The sequence below is a fragment of the Lissotriton vulgaris genome, unplaced genomic scaffold (assembly GCF_964263255.1).
Source record: "Lissotriton vulgaris unplaced genomic scaffold, aLisVul1.2 SCAFFOLD_2982, whole genome shotgun sequence".
Taxonomy (NCBI): domain Eukaryota; kingdom Metazoa; phylum Chordata; class Amphibia; order Caudata; family Salamandridae; genus Lissotriton; species Lissotriton vulgaris.
In genome coordinates this window covers 194,243-212,274 of record NW_028253358.1, presented here as the reverse complement: position 1 = coordinate 212,274, position 18,032 = coordinate 194,243, and the positions used below count along the sequence as shown (strand labels likewise).

The following is an 18,032-nucleotide window of genomic DNA, read 5'->3' as shown; positions in this document are numbered from 1 at the left end:
AGGGGTTGAAGAAAGTGTATTCCCCTGTTCGAAACCCTTCTCCGTGGGAGTTGACCCTGGTTTTATCAGAGTTGATGGGCGCTCCTTTTGAGCCAATCCATAGAGCTTCCCTGCAGCATTTGTCTTGGAAGGCTGCTTTTCTGGTGGCCATTACATCCGCGCGCACAGTAAGCTAGATTCAAGCGCTGTGTACGAATGAGCCTTACACTGTTTTCCACCATAACGGAGTAGTCTTGAGGGCGCATCCTTTTCTCCCTAATGTGGTGTCTGATTTTCCAGATCTATCAATCAGTCCATTTCCCTGCCATCTTTTTTCCCTAATCCAGCGACCCCGGCTGAGCGGTCGCTTCATTCCTTAGACCTTAAGAAGGTGCTTAAGTTCTACCTAGAAAGTACCAAGGGCATAAGGAAGACAGATCAATTATTTGTCAATTATGACGCCATGAGAACAGCCTTCCCAGCCGCTAAGAGATCCATTTCGAACTTACCAGCTGGCGAAAAGGCCCTTGCCTTGGCCTCCTAAGGCACATTCCGCCAGGGGGAAAGCGGCCACTGTTGCTTTCTTACATGACGTCCCTATGTCAGAGATTTGCAAGGCCGCAATCTGGAAATCAGTTCATACTTTTACAAGGCACTACTGCCTAGATCTGATTCCGAGGCTGATGCTCAAGTAGGCCAAGCCTCCTTGAGGAATCTTTTCGGATAGTGGTTTGCTCTATCCTAGCTTGTTTTTTTCGAAGCTTACTGATAATGTTTTTCTGTGTTCTTCTTTGCCCGCAGGGAGATGAGGTGAGGCTCGCTATTCTATTCTAATGCTTATGACTAATAATGAGGATACTCTGGAAGAGAACGATTAGTTACTTACCTGTAATCCTAGTTCTCTTCCAGGGGTATCCTCATCAAAGTCATAAGCAACCCTCCCTTCTCCTCGGGCAAAGGACTATTTTAATTTGGAGATATTGTTAACCTCCTTGTTCGATGGTTTTTTCAGTCTCCGCAAAGAACTGACCTAACTGTCACCCCTGAGGCATGATCGGAAGCTGGGGGTCATGAGTGCCTTAAAGGCACGGTGTCAGTTTATTGCTATACAGCTACAGGTTGGCTTTTCAGTCTTTTTAGACTGTGTATTTGCAAAGCAGCCTGGGAGCTTTCTATGCTTTCAGTGTTTTATGAGAATTTCTACAGCTTTCTAAGCATTAAACCAATTTCTAATCAAACTTAGTTGTTGTTTCTCATGTTTGTAATGCATGTTCTTCATGTATGGTGGAAATTCTTTACAGCATGATTCAGCTCTGGTGTTTATTAGTCTGCAATTGTGTGTATATCTATATCTATATCTATATCCTACTGGCGGTCACCAGTAGGTAGTTATAGTTAGGATTTATTCTATAGGAAATCCACAACATTCTATTTGGAATAACTTTGGCGCCGGTTGAGGAATCTGCCTGTCATTTTCCTTAAATTTGCCTCGCTCCGCTCCTTCCCTGACAGTTTGGGGGGGATTCGTCATGCGGGGTCCGAGATAAAAGGGGGGGTCCCAAAACGTGTTCTCCCCACGTTAATTTCCATTGGGCGTTTGGACTCACTTTTAGCCCGAACGGCTCAATGGATTTCCACAAAACTTGGCAAAATTGTAGGGACTGGTAGCCCGATGTGCCTTTGCTATGTCTCAAGATATGTGCTCCAGTGGATTTTGAGTAATTTAGGTTCAAAAAAATATATATTTATCTGGGCGGACCCTAACCACACATCTGATCTGATTGGCTGTCAGCACTTCATCCAAGAAGTGTTGGCAGCCATCTTGGGACCAATATACATGATAGCACCTCATTAAAAAGCATTGTAGTTAATAGAGGGTTTTAGGACTTTAGTTACATTATAAATCATTTGTTGATGGTACATTACTCATTTTAGGAATTGTGGTGTGTTCTAAGGTGATTTTACCATGTGAAAAAGCCTTCTGCTGTGATATCATGAATCATGTTTGAAAGAAAACTAATATCTCATGATTTTCCCACAGTGGTTTGGAAGGGGATCTATAAGCTAAACTGAAAGCATATTTTCTGTAAATTCACATTATCTTTCTCAGTCATGTGAGAATGAAGTCTGACATTCTCAGTAAAACATGTACATCCAACAAGGACAGACTGTCAGTTGATTCCTTTGTGTTCTACTGCAGCCTCCTAGAGTGTTCTAAAGAACAACTAGAGCGCTAACAGTCCTATTTATTACAAAGGTATAGCACACCTGAAGCCACTGTGATGGGAATAAAGTGGTAACTCTTAAAACATTTAATGTAAAAAGGAACAAAATGAGGGGTTATATTATGCCATAGAAAGTATTATTAGTTCTGCAGAAAGAAAAATTAGGGCACATTTTGAGTGACTTCTCAAATCCTCTTCTATTTCATGAAAAAATTCTGACATGCAGTCTCCCAAGATGGCCACAAGAAACAAAAGAGCCCAAATGTAGCCCAAATATCACCCAGATGTAGCCCAAGTATAGCCCAATGACAGAATGTCCCAGAGTGTTCTAAAGAACAACTAGAGCGCTAACAGTCTTACTTATGACAAAAGTATGGCACACCAGAAGCCATCTTGATTGGAATGAAGTGGTAAGTCTGAAAACATGTAATTTTAAAAGTAACAAAATGAGGGCGTTCATTTTGCCATAGAAAGTATGATTAGTGCTTCAGAAAGAAAAATTAGGGATCATTTTGAGTGACTTCTCAAATCCTCTTCTATTTCATTAAAAAAATTCTGACATGCAGACTGAAACATGCACTTTGAATACCAGCAGCAGACTTCCCTGGTGAGCAGTAGCTTTAATACAGTGATTTAATGAGCAACTAGAGTGCTAACATTCAGAATTCATGGCAAATGTGTGACACATCTGAATGCCTTCTTGATGGAACCAAAGTAAAAAAGCATTGAAAATGCAATAGATCTCGTCCTCGTTTAAGTTAAAGCCATTCTGTTTGTAATGAGGTGGCTTTTTAGCATTGCTTTTATTAGTGTTTTTTAAACTTTCATGTAAATAACATGCATCTGTATGCATATATATGTATGCATTCATTTATATTTGTATTTATATAGATATACAGATTATATATGTTTATTTGTGTATGTGTGTATATATATATATATGTATATATATATGTATATATATATATATATATATATATTTATATATATATATATATACATACACATACATATATATAAATTCATATATATGCATATATATATATGTGTATATGTGTGCGTAGAGGTGTAGAGAGCCACAGAGAGAGCGAACGAGTAGTAGGGAGCGAGTAGTAGGGAGCGAGAGTAGTAGAGAATGAGTATTTGAGAGTGAGTATTTGAGAGTAGTGGAGTAGGAGACAGTAAGTAGTAGAGAGTAGTGGAGAATATTCCAAAGTTTGGCACAGCACCACTTGCACAATAAGTCCAATCAAATCATATCACTTAGAGTCCTTATTGAAGCTCTGAATCTTGGTGTATATTCAAATGTTTTTATTTTCCTTAAGTTTATGTACCTCAGCCAGCCGAAACGTTTCGTTCTGTACAACAGAAGGCCTTCAGGGCGTTCTTATTTCCTTCAAGTTATGTCGGTATCCTGTTGTCATATAACTAGATATTTCTTCCAAATGTTAGACGAGACGTAAGTACATTCTTATTCAAAGTGACTAGGTATCAATTTTACCCACACAATTCGGACACACTTGAGTAATTTATAGCATCCTCAAAGTCAGTCTTTCAAAAATTCCAAAGTATAGGACATGATAATCCAAATCCAAATGTTTCTCAAGAAAAGTCATTTTCAATCGTTCGGAATATCGGTGTTTAGGCAGATATGACCCAGGGACCCCCAGTATGCTAGGGGAATTAGTCCCCCCTCTGCAAATGTGCCAGTGGCCTGCGTTGCAGAGAGGTGTAAAAAGGGGCATAGCCTCATTGCACCTCTGTGCAATGCAGCCCCCTGGCGCATACTGGAGGTTCCAGGTGGGCTAGTTGGCCCCCAGGGACCCCTAGTATGCAAGGGGAATTAGTTCCCCCTCTTCAAACATGCACGGGGGCTGCGTTGCAGAGAGGTGTAAAAAAGGGCATAGCCTCATTGCACCTCTCTGCAATGCAGCCCCCTGGCGCATACTGGAGGCTCCTGGTGGGCTAGTTGGCCCCCAGGGACCCCCAGTATGCAAGGGGAATTAGTTCCCCCTCTGCAAACGCGGCAGGGGGCTGCGTTGCAGAGAGGTGTAACAAGGGGCATAGCCTCATTACACCTCTGCAATGCAGCCCCCTGGCGCATTCTGGGGGTTCCTGGTGGGCTAGTTGGCCCCCAGGGGCCCCCAGTATGCAAGGGGAATTAGTTCCCCCTCTTCAAACATGCAAGGGGGCTGCGTTGCAGAGAGGTGTAAAAAGGGGCGTGGCTTCATTACACCTCTCTGCAATGCAGTCCCCTGGCGCATACTGGAGATTCCTGGTGGGCTTTCAGGCCTTATATAGTTAGGGATTAGCATTTAAAAAACCTATGAAATTCACTGATGAAACCATAGGTTTCACACCAGTTATAGTTAGGAATTAGCTTTTAAAAAAACCTATTAAATTCACTGAAAAAAACATAGGTTTGACACCAGTTATAGTTAGCTGGAAATTTTACTGACATAAAACCATTTAAACTCCCATGTTATAGTTAGTTGGACTCCCTATAACTTGCGCGCCTACAATGCAGTGCTGATGACGTCACATATTACATCACTCATGACATGGTTAGTGACATCACTCATGACATCACTGATGACACCATCCTTGTGACAGACCTCCTTTCAGTGTAATGTAACCCTTGAAACACATATTCAAAAATAGAAACTAAAATTTTCAAAAAAATAGATACCCATACCAGTTACAACAACCAATTCAGTAATACCACCATCTATATACACATCCACTCATTCACCAACAGTTCTATATAGTCACTCATACATATATTCACTCATCATATGTAGTGAAACACCTATACATCCTGTTACACGCCGACAGTCATCCAAAAGTTACTCACACACATAATCACACATGCAAATAAACTATTGAACATCCATGTATTTGCATATACAGCTATACACACACTACCACCTTACTTCTAAGGAAACTTACACATACTTACTCTCTTAAACAATCACTTATAGAAACATATACTTATTTAAACAAGAACTCTTTCAATCTCTCACTCTCACATATACTCAGTTATATACATCAATACTCACATATACTAGATTAAAACATATGTAGTTACTGATAAAGACACTAGTGAGACAGCCATTCACTCACTAACACACACATATACACACTCATCCACCCATACAGTCCTGCACATATGCTGTCTTCAAAACACATACAAACAGTGAATCAGTCATTGATGCATCTATGTGCTAAGTAACACCCCCACCAAACCATACAGACATTCACACTGATACTAAAAAAACGTCTAATAACCCATATACACACACACATGTAGCTACTCACCAACCCATGCAGCCACTTATACACAAAGTGAAACACTGATACAAACATTTAAATATTTAAACAATACTCGCTAATATATGTATTCACTAAGATACACTTAATAAGCCAGTTAACCAATCAATTTTTTTTTAAGACATCCATTAAGACACTTATTTAAACATTTATGCTTCCATCGACCTTTACATATACATATATAAAACATATTTATTTTTATAAAGACACACATTCACTGGATGGTGTCATCAGTGATGTCATGAGTGATGTCACTGACCATGTCACTGACCATGTCATGAGTGATGTAATATGTGACGTCATCAGCAGTGCATTGCAGGCGCGCAAGTTATAGTCAGGCCAACTAACTATAACGTGGGAATTTCAATGGTTTTATATATATATAATATTTGGGGCACATATAATATAGTGTTTCCGGTGTCCTGCGCATGGGCGGGAATAATCTAATGCTTATGACTTTGATGAGGATACCCCTGGAAGAGGACTAGGATTACAGGTAAGTAACTAATCCTTTTGGTATAGTATATGCAGAGCCAGCTTCCTACACCCATTGACCCAACCTTCAAGATGCTTGTTGAAACAAATCAATATCTTTGCTTGACTGAGATTCCTCCACCATCAGTGCCTCGGAGAAAGCAGTTGGGGCGACCTTCACCCATTTCCCAGTTTTACAATTTACGCCTTCCTTATCGGTTAAAATTGAGTCTAATCAGCGGAAAAAAACTGAATAATATCATGCTCAGACCAAATTCTGGGATGGTATGAAATGAAAATGTAATGAAAAATTGCACTTATATAGCGCTTAACTACCCGGAGGCCTCGCCCAACAGTCAGTATTATTGGAGTTGGCAAATATTGGATCTAACGTTTCGCATAAAATGTGAGTAGGGGTCCTCAGTGAGGGAGGATGCTAGGAGGCAGGGTACGTCAAAGTGTAAATTATGATCACTTTTGGCTGTCTAGTTCGTATAGCGCAACGAATAAGAGGGAGTTGATCTGCTAGTGAAGAGGTAAAATTAGTGGCTGGCCCAGGTGGTTGGTAAATTATGAATCCTGCAAGCTTGCAATTGCTGGATATGGTCAGGGTGAAAAAGCTGCCTCAGTCTACAATATTAGCATCTAGGAATGTACAACAAATAGATTATTTAAATACAATCGCAATCCCCACCACCTCGATGGGAGATGCGGTCCTGTCTGACAATTAAGTAGCCTGTCTGGATGGAACTAAGAATGTCTGGAGCAGAGTTTTCAGTAAGCCAGGTTTCAGGTAGAAATTGTGAATCTGCTTGTTCTGTGAAGAAATAGAGTAACTTAATATTATGCTTGGGTAGAGTTCGACAATTGAATTACCAGCGATCCATCAGGGGCGAGTGCACAACTTTTTCGTTCCTAGTCCTCAGAGGGGGCTAGCCTCTTAGGATGAAACCACACTTGCCACACCCCACAACGGCATGGATACATTGAGCGCATGGTGGCACTCCTCAGTCAAGAATGGGGCAAGCTAGAGAAGTTCACTAGCTGTGTACTTTCTGGTGTTGGGCCCCGGAGCGGCATGTGTACTTGCCTCTGGTGCCATCCAGGTGTGGGTTGGCTTGCCTTTGGCATGTCAGTGGTGTTTAGGCATGCCAATGGTGTGCCTGTGCACCGGCCTCAAATAAGTAGCCCCCTTTCCAAGAGGTTTGCGCTAGCTGAGCGCGCTGCGCTGTTGTTATCCATATAGCTGCCTGTTCGTAGGCTTTTAATTACCCCCGTTTTTGTATCTTTGTTGGATTTTGTTTTCTTTTCGACCCCTTTTTAATACCAGCTATTCAGCAGTTCACCTTGCATTGCTCACTTACTTGCAATCTAATCGGATAAATACACCGCTGTTTGGCAGGTCCCTTTCCCTTTCCCAGCACTCCCGACGTGGTTGCTGTTTGGCGGCTATCTTGGGTGGGTAAAGGCTAGCCCGGCGGCGGAAACGGTCTAGTTGTCACTAGGACGCTAGGCGGCTACTTAAGCAGGTCACTCAGATGCGCAGCGGAATCGCGCAGCGGGGTCGCCGGACCTCTGCCGGAGTTATGCCAGAGTTCTGCACGTCTGCGCCCGTCCGCGCTGAGGACGTGATACAGGACCAGCCCAGTGGTATTGTAGTAGTCTCTTAGGTACCTAGTCAGGTAACTCGTTTCTACTCCCTTGGTGATTTGATTAGTTTGAAACCATCTCTTATCATGCCATTACAAATGTACCCCCAAGAACCTTGTAGGTTCTCTCTTTTGCCGTTCCTGCCATACTGATCCCTCTGGTATTACTACACTAGGAAATCTTTCTGTCCCCTCCTTGGAATCGGGCTCCCTCTCATGCCGAAGGTTTTTTTTTAATTGATCGCTCATCAAGAATAATATTGCCTTCCTTGACTTTGTTACGGCTAGAAATCCGTCTTGGGTTTTCGTAACTGAAACGTGGGCTTCGGACTCATCGGGTCCGGACCTCCTCTTCGCCATCCTGGAAGGGTATGCGTTACACAGATTGGACATAATGAAACGTAGGGGAGGAGGATTGGCGATTCTTTATAAAACTTCTTTTTCATTTCACATAAATGCTCTCTCTGGGCCGTCTGATTAATTTCAGGCTTTATATTTCGTTATCTCTTCTTCTCCTACGTCTTCCTTTACCGGCCCTAGATCTAGCTTTTCTCATGATTTATTTAGAATCATGGAGCCCTACTTCGGTAAACCCGATTTCACTATTCTAGGAGATTTAATTTTCCATCTTGATGATTTGAGCTCTAAAGACACTCTCTCTTTTTTTGACCCTCTTACGGCATGTGGTTTCCCCCAGTTGGTGTCCAGCCCCACCCATCTGGCAGGACACATCCTGGACGGGGTGTTCTCAAATGACCCTAGGTTATCCTCTGGTCCCCCCGTACCTATAGTCTGGTCTGACCATCTAGCTGTGCCTTTGGAGCTGATCAACCCTTTGGGTCCCTTGACTTTCCAAGCTTCCGCCAATAGAATCCCCAAGCGATGCCTTAGGAATATTACCAACGAGGCTCTTGCCCCTATAATAGGAACTATGGCCGATCTGGCTTCCAGGGACGCCGGTGCTGCCGCACTTGAATTTGACACCTCCATCGCGAGAGCTGTTGATGTATTAGCCCCAGCCTCGCTCTGTTATTCTGCTAGGGCAAAACCCTCGGCCCCCTGGTTCTCAGAGCCCTTGAGACAGAAGTGCAGGAGTCAGGAGAGGAAATGGCGGAAATCTTGGGAGCCTACGGACAGAGATTCCCATAAACGGCTACTGGGAGAATATAAGGCCGCGATCATTAAGGAAAAACAGGAGTTTCTCTAAACGCACGATGTCCCTTACCTCTCCCAGGGAGCTCTTCAAGATCGTCGATACTCTGTGCACTCTACAGGAACCGGATCCAGTCGTAGCTTCTCAAGATCTCTGCGACAGGATCTCTGATTTCTTCCACTCTAAAATAGTGGATATCTACACGATGTTAGAAGCACAGAAAAAGACTCTGGACGACGATCCTAGCCTTTCCAAAGACAGCCCAGAACCCTGGTTTAGGGACTCAGTTAAGACCCTTACGGTCTTCCCCCCTCCTCTCTCTTGAAGGCCTGGACTCTTTGCTGAATAAAATAAAGTCGGGCTCTCCTTTGGACCCCTGCCCTTTAAAGACTCTGAGGGAGTGTAAGGATACATTACTACCACCATTATTGGAGATAATGATGGGTGCTATCCTTCAGGGCACCTTTCCGGTAGCCTGGAAAAAGGCCATTGTTAAGCCCCTTTTAAAAAAAACTACCCTGGACCCAGATAATCTTAAAAACTTCAGGCCCATTTCCCTGCTCCCTGCCCCTGCTAAGATGCTGGAATCTCACCTTAATGCTCATCTCACCACTTTTCTTGATTCCTCTTGCTACCTGGACCAATCACAACATGGGTTCAGGAAATCACACAGCACGGAATCTGCACTTACCGTGGTGATGAACAATATCCGAACTAAGTTTGACCAAGGACAGACCACCCTGTTAGTCCTTTTAGATCTGACAGCAGCATTTGATACCCTGTCCCCCTCGACTTTAACAACTTGTCTGAGGGAAGTAGGGCTGCCGGGCCCAGCGTTGAGCTTGCTGTCTTCCTTCTTAGAACTTAGGGAGCAGAGGGTTAAGCTTGGAGAGTTCCTCCCCCCTGCTAAACCGGTGCAATGTGGGGTCCCACAAGGGTCGGTGTTAAGTCCGACCCTGTTCAATATCTATGTGGCCCCCCCTTGCTAGGTTAGTTAAATCGCAGGGGATGGAGGTTGTATCATATGCAGATGATACACAGATTATGGTGTCCTTGACCCACTCGGTCAGCACCACCGCGTCCCGCTTCAGGGAGTGCATGCAAACAGTTGCAGAATGGATGATCTGCAACTCCCTGAAGCTGAATGGCGATAAAACCGAGGTGCTGATCTTTGGCAAGGACAAAGATGTCTGGTCCAGTGAGTGGTGGCCTCCATCATTGGGAGCCTGTCCTACACCCTCGCTTTCTGCCAGGAACCTTGGAGTTATCTTCGATACTTCCTTGGCTATGAACCTGCAGGTAAATCAAACGGTGGCCACCTGTTGGGGAGTCATTAGGATTCTAAGGAGAATCGCTCACTATCTCTCCCCTCAGGCACGTAAACAGACTGTAGTCGCGTTGGTGTCTTCACGTTTAGACTACTGCAACGTTCTGTATGCAGACATCAACAAGGGCCTTATTCAACGCCTCCAGAGCGTGCAGAATGCTGCGGCTAGATTTGTGTTGGATGCCCCTAGATCCTTCTCTGCTACCTTAGCCAGGAAGAATCTCAATTGGCTCCCGATCCAGCAGAGAATTGTGTTCAAAATCCTCTGCTTGGATTTTGGTGCACTTGCGGTAGGACCAACTGATGCCCTAGGATCTCTATTAACCTCCTACTCTCCAAGTAGGAGCCTTCGGTTTTCGAACAAGAATCTTCTTTGCATCCCGCGTAGCAAGAAAGTTAGATGGGGAGGCAGGGCCTTTGCTACCGTGGCCCCCGTCTGTGGAATGCCCTCCCCTCAGACATAAAGATGCAGCCTTCGTTGCCTCTTTTTAGGAAAGCCTTAAAAACATTTTGCTTTATTGAGGCCTATCAATAAGCTTGTTATGTGGATCTCTCCTTTGATTAGGCGCCTTGACGCCCCTCGGGCTAAGTAGCGCATTATAAGATGAAATTCATTCATTCAGGTATGGCTACGATGTGGGCAGGAGGTCGAAGAAACCAAGAATGGCCAAAGAAAATAGAAATGGGAGCCCTACAGCCCCGTACCTGCCTTGAAGGCTTCCCTTCCAGATAGGCGATACTGGCCAGATTAAAGGAAATCAAAATAACCCAAAAGTAAACATGAGTGAGGAAAACTTAATCGGAATTTTGAAAGGAGTGGAGGTGCTCGTGCTGCATGGCGCTTACAAAGAAAGTACACATTTTAAAAAAAACTGTAGATGCAGACTAGCAACCAAACCCGTTGAAACAATGCTCCCACCAGAGATAAATCCAGTGGATTTATGCACTGGCCATGGATAAGTAGCCTGCCTTTGGAGGGCCGTGGCTATGACGTGGGCAGGAGGTTGCAGAATTCAGGGAGGGCCAAAGCAAACACGAACAGGGGTACAGCAGCTTGCACCTGTCTGGAAGGCCGCCCTTCCAGATAGGTGATAGTGGCAAAAATAAAGGAAATTCAAACAACCCAAAATCATGAATTGGGAAAACATAACACATTTTAAAAGGAGCCTAGGTGCCTGTGCTGCGCTACTGTCTAGGCCTCTACACTAGCCAGGCAGGCCTGTGTGCTTAGTGCTAAGAAGGAAAGTAAAAGTGAACTGCAGATGCAGTTACGTACACAAACTGATAGAAACAATGCTCCTACCAGAGCAGTCACAAACAACTCTTTAAACGATTTGTGTTACTCTACTTAATTTTTTCATTTTTTCTTTTTTCATCTCTTCTTGTTTTTTCTTTCCAATTCCGCAGATATTTCTGGTTCTATTTTGATTAGCTAAATCTAATTAAAACAAGTATTTTTTAATCTCATAAGGTTGATATTTCATATATCCTGATCAGACAAAGAGACATACACACCAATTATTGTTTAGAAATTAGTGTTTATAGGTGGGGAAGTAACCTGGAGTATGGTTTCCCAACCCTCCCTAGAATTGATAGTTTACATGGTCGAGTTAATAACTTTTTTTATTTCTGGCTATACTGCCTAGGTGTCTGCATCGCCTATTGTTACCAATCCAGTTGATGAAAAATGGACTGCTTTGCTGCTCGTTTTTTCTAACATCTTCTTGGTGTATTTCTTCTTCTTTTGGTGTACCTGCATCACAATTCGTAAGGGGCTAACCTACATGTCATAAGCACACTGTATAGCACGCATTATTCTTCTCCTAGATGCTTTGTGTACAGAAAGCAATTGTTTTTCGGTTTTCTGTTTAAAGCAGAAATTTCTTTTAAATTTGACTAAAATGCAAGCCATACCTCTTGACTTTGTCAATGCTTATTTACATTACCATTCAGGCTCAATTTTATGCATTTATTTTAGGAATTGAGTTACGGTACCTAGTTTTAGAGCTGCACTTCCACTTTCAGATGGACAAATATTCACTGGAATTTTGTTATATTCAGAGAAATCAATGGGATAAAAGCCAACTAACTTGACTGTCTGTTCTTTGACTTCAGCCTGGAAACAGGAAAGCATTGAATGTTGAGGATCGAGCAAACTGCAAGGAATCAAAAACTGGCAACCTGGACCCATTGTCCTGCATAAGTAAGAGCGCTATCCCGTCCTTTATTTTTAAACTAGGGTCATTAAATTTCCTTTTAATTATTATTCTCTACTGCTTAATCAGTCCCTTTATTGTAATGTGATTTTGATATTTTTTGTCAGGAATTGATTTTCCTGATTAACACAGTATGTAAGGGTATACTAGACATAGAGCCGATTAGGTTCATGAGAACACATATTTTAAATGTAGGTGGTGTAATGTTATTGAGTTGATGATAATGTGATGCTAGCAAGGTGAGTGTAAACAATCGAGGCCAGGAAAAATGAAGACCTGAAGGAAATCTGAAGCTAAAAGGTCCTTACTAAAGTTTCTTTATGCGTTCTGTTAGAATTGGCAGTGTAAACATCCTGCAAAGGTTGCTCTGAAGGTTGTACACTAGTTGATATAGTTGCACTGCTTAGAGAGATGGGTTTTAATAGCCTACAGAAAAATTTTGTTTTCTTACATGCAAGTGATCTATGAACACTTGTGCACAAGAGGCTTAAATTATATTTATCTGTTTAGTCATTGAGGTGGGAATTTCTAGAGTGAAAGGGAACAGTGGGGATGAAATAGTTATTGTGCTGATTTATTGATGCTTAAATGCAATATTTTAGTAAGGTGCAGCTGTTATGGTTTGCTGCATTGATTTACTTTGTGCCCTCAACGGTACAATTCAATTATAAATCTTGTTTGCTGAGGGTTTTTCCTAGCAGTCTTTCTATTATAGGACTATTGTCAATCACACTATATTCGCTATTTGTGTTTGGGTTTTTTGAAGAAGTAAAAGTTAGACATTGTTGAAGGACTCTGGGAGGTAAAGGCTGCAAATAAATTGAGGATCATATAGAGAGGAGGTAACTATTAAGGACTTTTCAAGGCATGGTCAAAGAATTCTATAAAGTGCTGTTTAGATTAAAATGAGATTGTTTAAAGGGTTACATGCAAACATTTGAACTGATAAGTTCACTAAAATCACTTCTGATTTTAAAACAGGTAATGCAGATCTCCATAAGATGTATCCTACTCCTCCATCGTTGGAACCTCATATTATGGGCTATTCCCCCATGAATACGAACAAGGAATACGGTAGTATGGACACTACACCAGGAGGAACACTGTTAGATGGAAGTGGATCCTGCATTGGAGCACATTTTAAAATTGAGATAGACGAGGGCTTTTGTAGCCCAAAGCACTACGAAATAAAGGTAAAGTATCCAATCCTAACAATTCTTCTGAGTGTTCAGTAATGGTTTACAGCGTGAAACTAAAGTACTTTCCTATTGTATGCATTATTCCACAATCTAGTGACTGGAGATTGAAAAATATGCTGATCTAAATAAACTATACTGTATGGGTCGTTTGTTGGAGTTTATGCACTCTGACCTAGGCTGTAATTCCACAATAGCCCACACTTTCTAATTGCTTTTTCAAGATTTTTGAAATATCAGTCTCACTACACATATTCTAGTTATCCAGTTTTGGGGTATCTTTCATAGATTCACATGCCTGAATCATTCCCCCTCGCCGAGGCGGGAGTCCCACGGTATATAAAAAAGCAGTGCCAAAAGTAAACTATTGTAGTAGGCCTAAGAGAAAGGCCTGAGGCCTAAACTGCAGTAGCCATTTACCTCCTTATGCCAAAAGGACCAGGAACTTTGTCCCAGCCAATCCGCTAACAGCACCCTCTAGAACCCTCTCTGCAGAGCCAGTTCTCCTCCGATTTTCACCGCACGTCGTGTGGAAGGGAGTCTAGTCTCCCTGAGTCTCTACTAAGTTTTTTCTCTACTTCAAGATGTCTGACAAGAAGGCTTTATTTATACCTTGCAGAACATGCGACAAGAAAAGAGTCTATGTTGATGATCAACATAAGGACTGTATTTCTTGCCGCTATCCAAAGCATGAGGCAACAAATTGTAAGATCTGCCGCACCTTCCCTTCTAAGACCATAGGGATAGGGAGGCCAGAGTCCTATTATGCCTCAAATGTTCTTCTGCTGAGGATGATGACAGAGCTTTGACCTCCAGTAAAAGAGCAAGATCACAAGATAGTTCTTCAAGTGAGGGGAGAAAACATGTCAAATCCTCCCACTCCACTTCTGGCTCTTCGCAGAGATCTCCATCTTCTTTCTCTGAAGCTTCAGCTCTCAAGTAATCTTAAGAGCATAAAACTGTGAGTAAAAGCTGCTCTGTCTCCTCAGCTTTTCATATGACTACCATCTCTGTTACGTCTTCTGCCCCTTCGTCGACTGCGACAATTTCTACCACAGCTATCACCTCTCCTATCCTGTCAACTAGGATTTCCTTTGTGGCGAAAAGAGTCATCGTCGGCGATCCGTCAACGACAACCTCGTCATCGAAGTGGCCAGATTCGGTCATTTCGCAGGCCGCACAACAAAGATCAAAAAACCCAGCCACTCCCATCACTACGCCACCAGATAAAGAGGGACGTCATTTGGACCTTATCGGATTAAAAGTTTTCCACCATGGCTGCTGCCTCAATCAGGGCAGCAAATTCTTTGGCGACCATAGGACGTTATGATCGCCAAATGTGGTGAGACATGGCTGGTCTGATTGATCTAATACCAGAAGATAAACGACAGGAGGCTCGGAAGATCTTGATGGAAGGGGAGCGTGCAGCTGCAGAAACCATCGACTGCGCTTTGGCTATTGCAAATACAAATTTTAGACAACTGGCAGGGGCTGCAGTTCTCAGGCGTCAGGGCTGGCTAAAGGCTACCACCTTTCGGCCTGAGGTCCAACTAAAAATTGTGGATATGGCCTATGATGGCGAATCTTTTTTTGGGAAACACATAGACGAAGCCCTCCAGGCAATCAAAATGAACACTGATATTGCGAGATCCCTGGGTTCCCTGCAGTACAAGCGGGGATCTTTTAGAGGTGCTAGAGGAAGTGGATACTCCTCTAGAGGAAGCTATTACCAACAAAACAGACAATATCAGCCTCAATACCGGCAGAATTATCAGTCTTCCTACCGCCAGTCTGGTACGGCTAGTTTCTCTCGCCAAGGAGGCCGAAAACGCTCCAACAATCAAAGGCGAGATGCTCACTGAAAACTGTGAGATCAGCCGGGCGCCACCCTTATTTCCTTCCCTCCCTGTGGGCGCGAAAATATCTGGCTTTCCACACCAGGTGGCAACAGATTACATCCGATCAATGGGTACTAGACCTCGTTCAACATGGACACACCCTAGAGTTTGTCACCAAACCACTCCGCCCAGGGGACCCCCTCCCCCTAGTCTTCACTTACTGTTCAAGGAGGTTCATTCAATGTTCCTCAAGAACGCTATAGAAAAGGTTCCAGTTCATCCGAGGTGGACAGGCTTCTATTCCCGTTTTTTCCTCATAAAAAAGAAAACCGGGGAATGGCGACCGATCTTGGACCTGCGCAATCTCAACAGATATCTCAAGAAGCAGGGTTTTCGCACGGTCACTCTTTCAGAGATTCTAAGCTGCCTGAACGAGGGAGATTTTATGGCTTCTTTGGACATGGAAGACGCATACTTTCACATCCCAATTCACCCAAAATATCGAAATTATCTCGGTTTCACTGTGGCTGGCGACCATTATCAGTTCAAGGTACTCCCATTTGGCCTCAAATCGGCTCCAAGGATTTGGCTCCAGTAGCATTGCGTTATTCAGGAATCCAGGTCTTCCCGTACTTGGACGATTGGCTAACCAACAGTCCCTCAAAATACAGAGTACAGAATGACATAACGTGTCGCAATCTCTTTGCATCCCTGGGTCTCACTGTGAGCAAGAGCAAATACCAATTACTTCCAAGAAGAATTATTCCTTTCCTGGGCGCTCGTCTGGATACAATGCAATGCAGAGCATTCTTGTCTCAAGAAAGGAAACTCTGTGTGCAGAAATTAGCCATACAAGTGTCAAAAAGAAAGTCACTTTCTGTTCGCTTCACTTCTGGGTATGTGTTCTTCGGCCATAAATCTCATCCCACTAGCATGTCTGAAAATGTAGCCTCTGCGGGAAGTGCTACATCTTCAGTGAGAGCAAGCTACAGGTTCCTTCGACGACGACATCAAAGTAACCCCACGCATGGTAGATGCTCTTCAATGGTGGGTGCAACTGTGCAATCTGAAGCAAGGACTCTCATTCCTGCAAACTCCTCCGACTTCATTCTGACAACAGATGCGTCCATGGAGGGTTGGTGATGTCATCTCCAAGACTTACAAGTGCAGGGCAAATGGTCTCAAATACAGACAATGGCACATCAACAGTCTGGAATTGAGAGCCATCTTTCTATCCCTACAAGCGTTCCTTCCCAGAATCGCAGGTTCTTCAGTCCTGGTCGGAATGGACAATACCACCAGCATGTTTTATGTAAACATGCAGGGTGGGTCAAGATCAGCTACACTATCAAACGAAGCTCAGGAGTTATGGGAATGGCTAACGCTTCACAACCTAACTCTCAAAGCAAAACACGTCAGAGGCCTCCCCAATACCCTAGCGGACAAGCTCAGCAGATCCTTGTCAGATTGCCACGAGTGGGAACTGGACAACACTCAATTGGTCAGTGTGTTCCAGGCATGGGGCAAGCCAACATGGGACTTATTAGCAACACAGCAAAACAAGAAATGCCGGTATTACGCCAGCAGATACCCTCAACAAGAATCAAGAGGGAATGCCCTGTCCATGCGATGGTCAGGGATTCATGCTTACGCCTTTCCTCCAAACCATTGATTCCAAGAGTGTTGCGCAAAATGAAGCTGGAGAGCTGCTGTCTCATCCTAATTTCTCCCAGGTGGCCCCGCCAGTATTGGTTTCCGGAGCTCATGTTGCTATCACAGGAGCCTCCAATCAAACTTCTCCCAGCTCCAACACTGCTATCACACAACGAGGGTCAGATACTTCACCCAGACCCTCAATCTCTGAAATTACACGCATGGCTCCTTACTACTTAGTTTCAGCACCTCCAAATTCCTCATGATTGCAGTGACATCTTGAGAAGGGCACGTGCCCAAAGCACATATAAGACTTATCGTCTTAAATGGAAGCAATTCTGCTCCTGGTGTATCTCAAACACTTTACACCCGATTGAAGCTCCTGCAGAAAAAATTCTTCCTTACCTTTTACATTTGGCTCGCTCCGGTCTTTCTTTTTCTTCAATAAAGGTCCATCTAGCGGCTCTATCCAGGTTCAGGAATGTAGCTAACATTCCCTCACTATGCTCTTCATTGTTAATAAAACAATTCATGAGAGGTCTTTTCCGGGCTTATCCTCCGGTTAAGCCTTCCCCACCGGAATGGGAGCTCAACACGGTCCTCTTGCACCTGATGAAGCACCCATTCGAACCTATTCACAAAGCCGACCCCAAGTATCTAACATGGAAGGTCGCCTTACTTTTAGCTCTGACCTCTGCCAGAAGAGTAGGAGAAATTCAGGCTTTCACTATAAAAGCACCCTTCTTGCATTTCTCTCAGGATTATGTCACTCTACGAATGAATCCAACTTTTATACCCAAAGTGCCTTCTCAGTTCCATTTAAACGAGCCAGTGAAATTACGAGTTTTGCAGCGTGAATCTTTCTGGATTCACTATGCTGTGCATTATTCTGCGGTCTGGAGGTTGGGTCCGGAATCTTAGTCTTTTCTCTTATTTTTTTTTTTCCGTAGCCCCGGTGGGCGTCGACGTCCCACCTTTTGGTGTATTTCCAG

The 18,032-nt window shown here is 43.4% G+C and overlaps 1 protein-coding gene across 1 annotated transcript in view; it reads left to right on the top strand.

The window, feature by feature from the left end:
• Positions 1–18,032, top strand: part of LOC147661033 (mediator of RNA polymerase II transcription subunit 13-like) — a gene marked incomplete at its 5' end in the record, with an annotated part of 150,415 nt that overhangs the window by 38,356 nt on the left and 94,027 nt on the right. The window contains 2 exons of the mRNA XM_086951380.1: positions 12,253–12,340; positions 13,335–13,546. Coding sequence (XP_086807506.1) covers positions 12,253–12,340; positions 13,335–13,546 — 300 coding nt within the window. The remainder of the gene's footprint in view (positions 1–12,252; positions 12,341–13,334; positions 13,547–18,032) is intronic.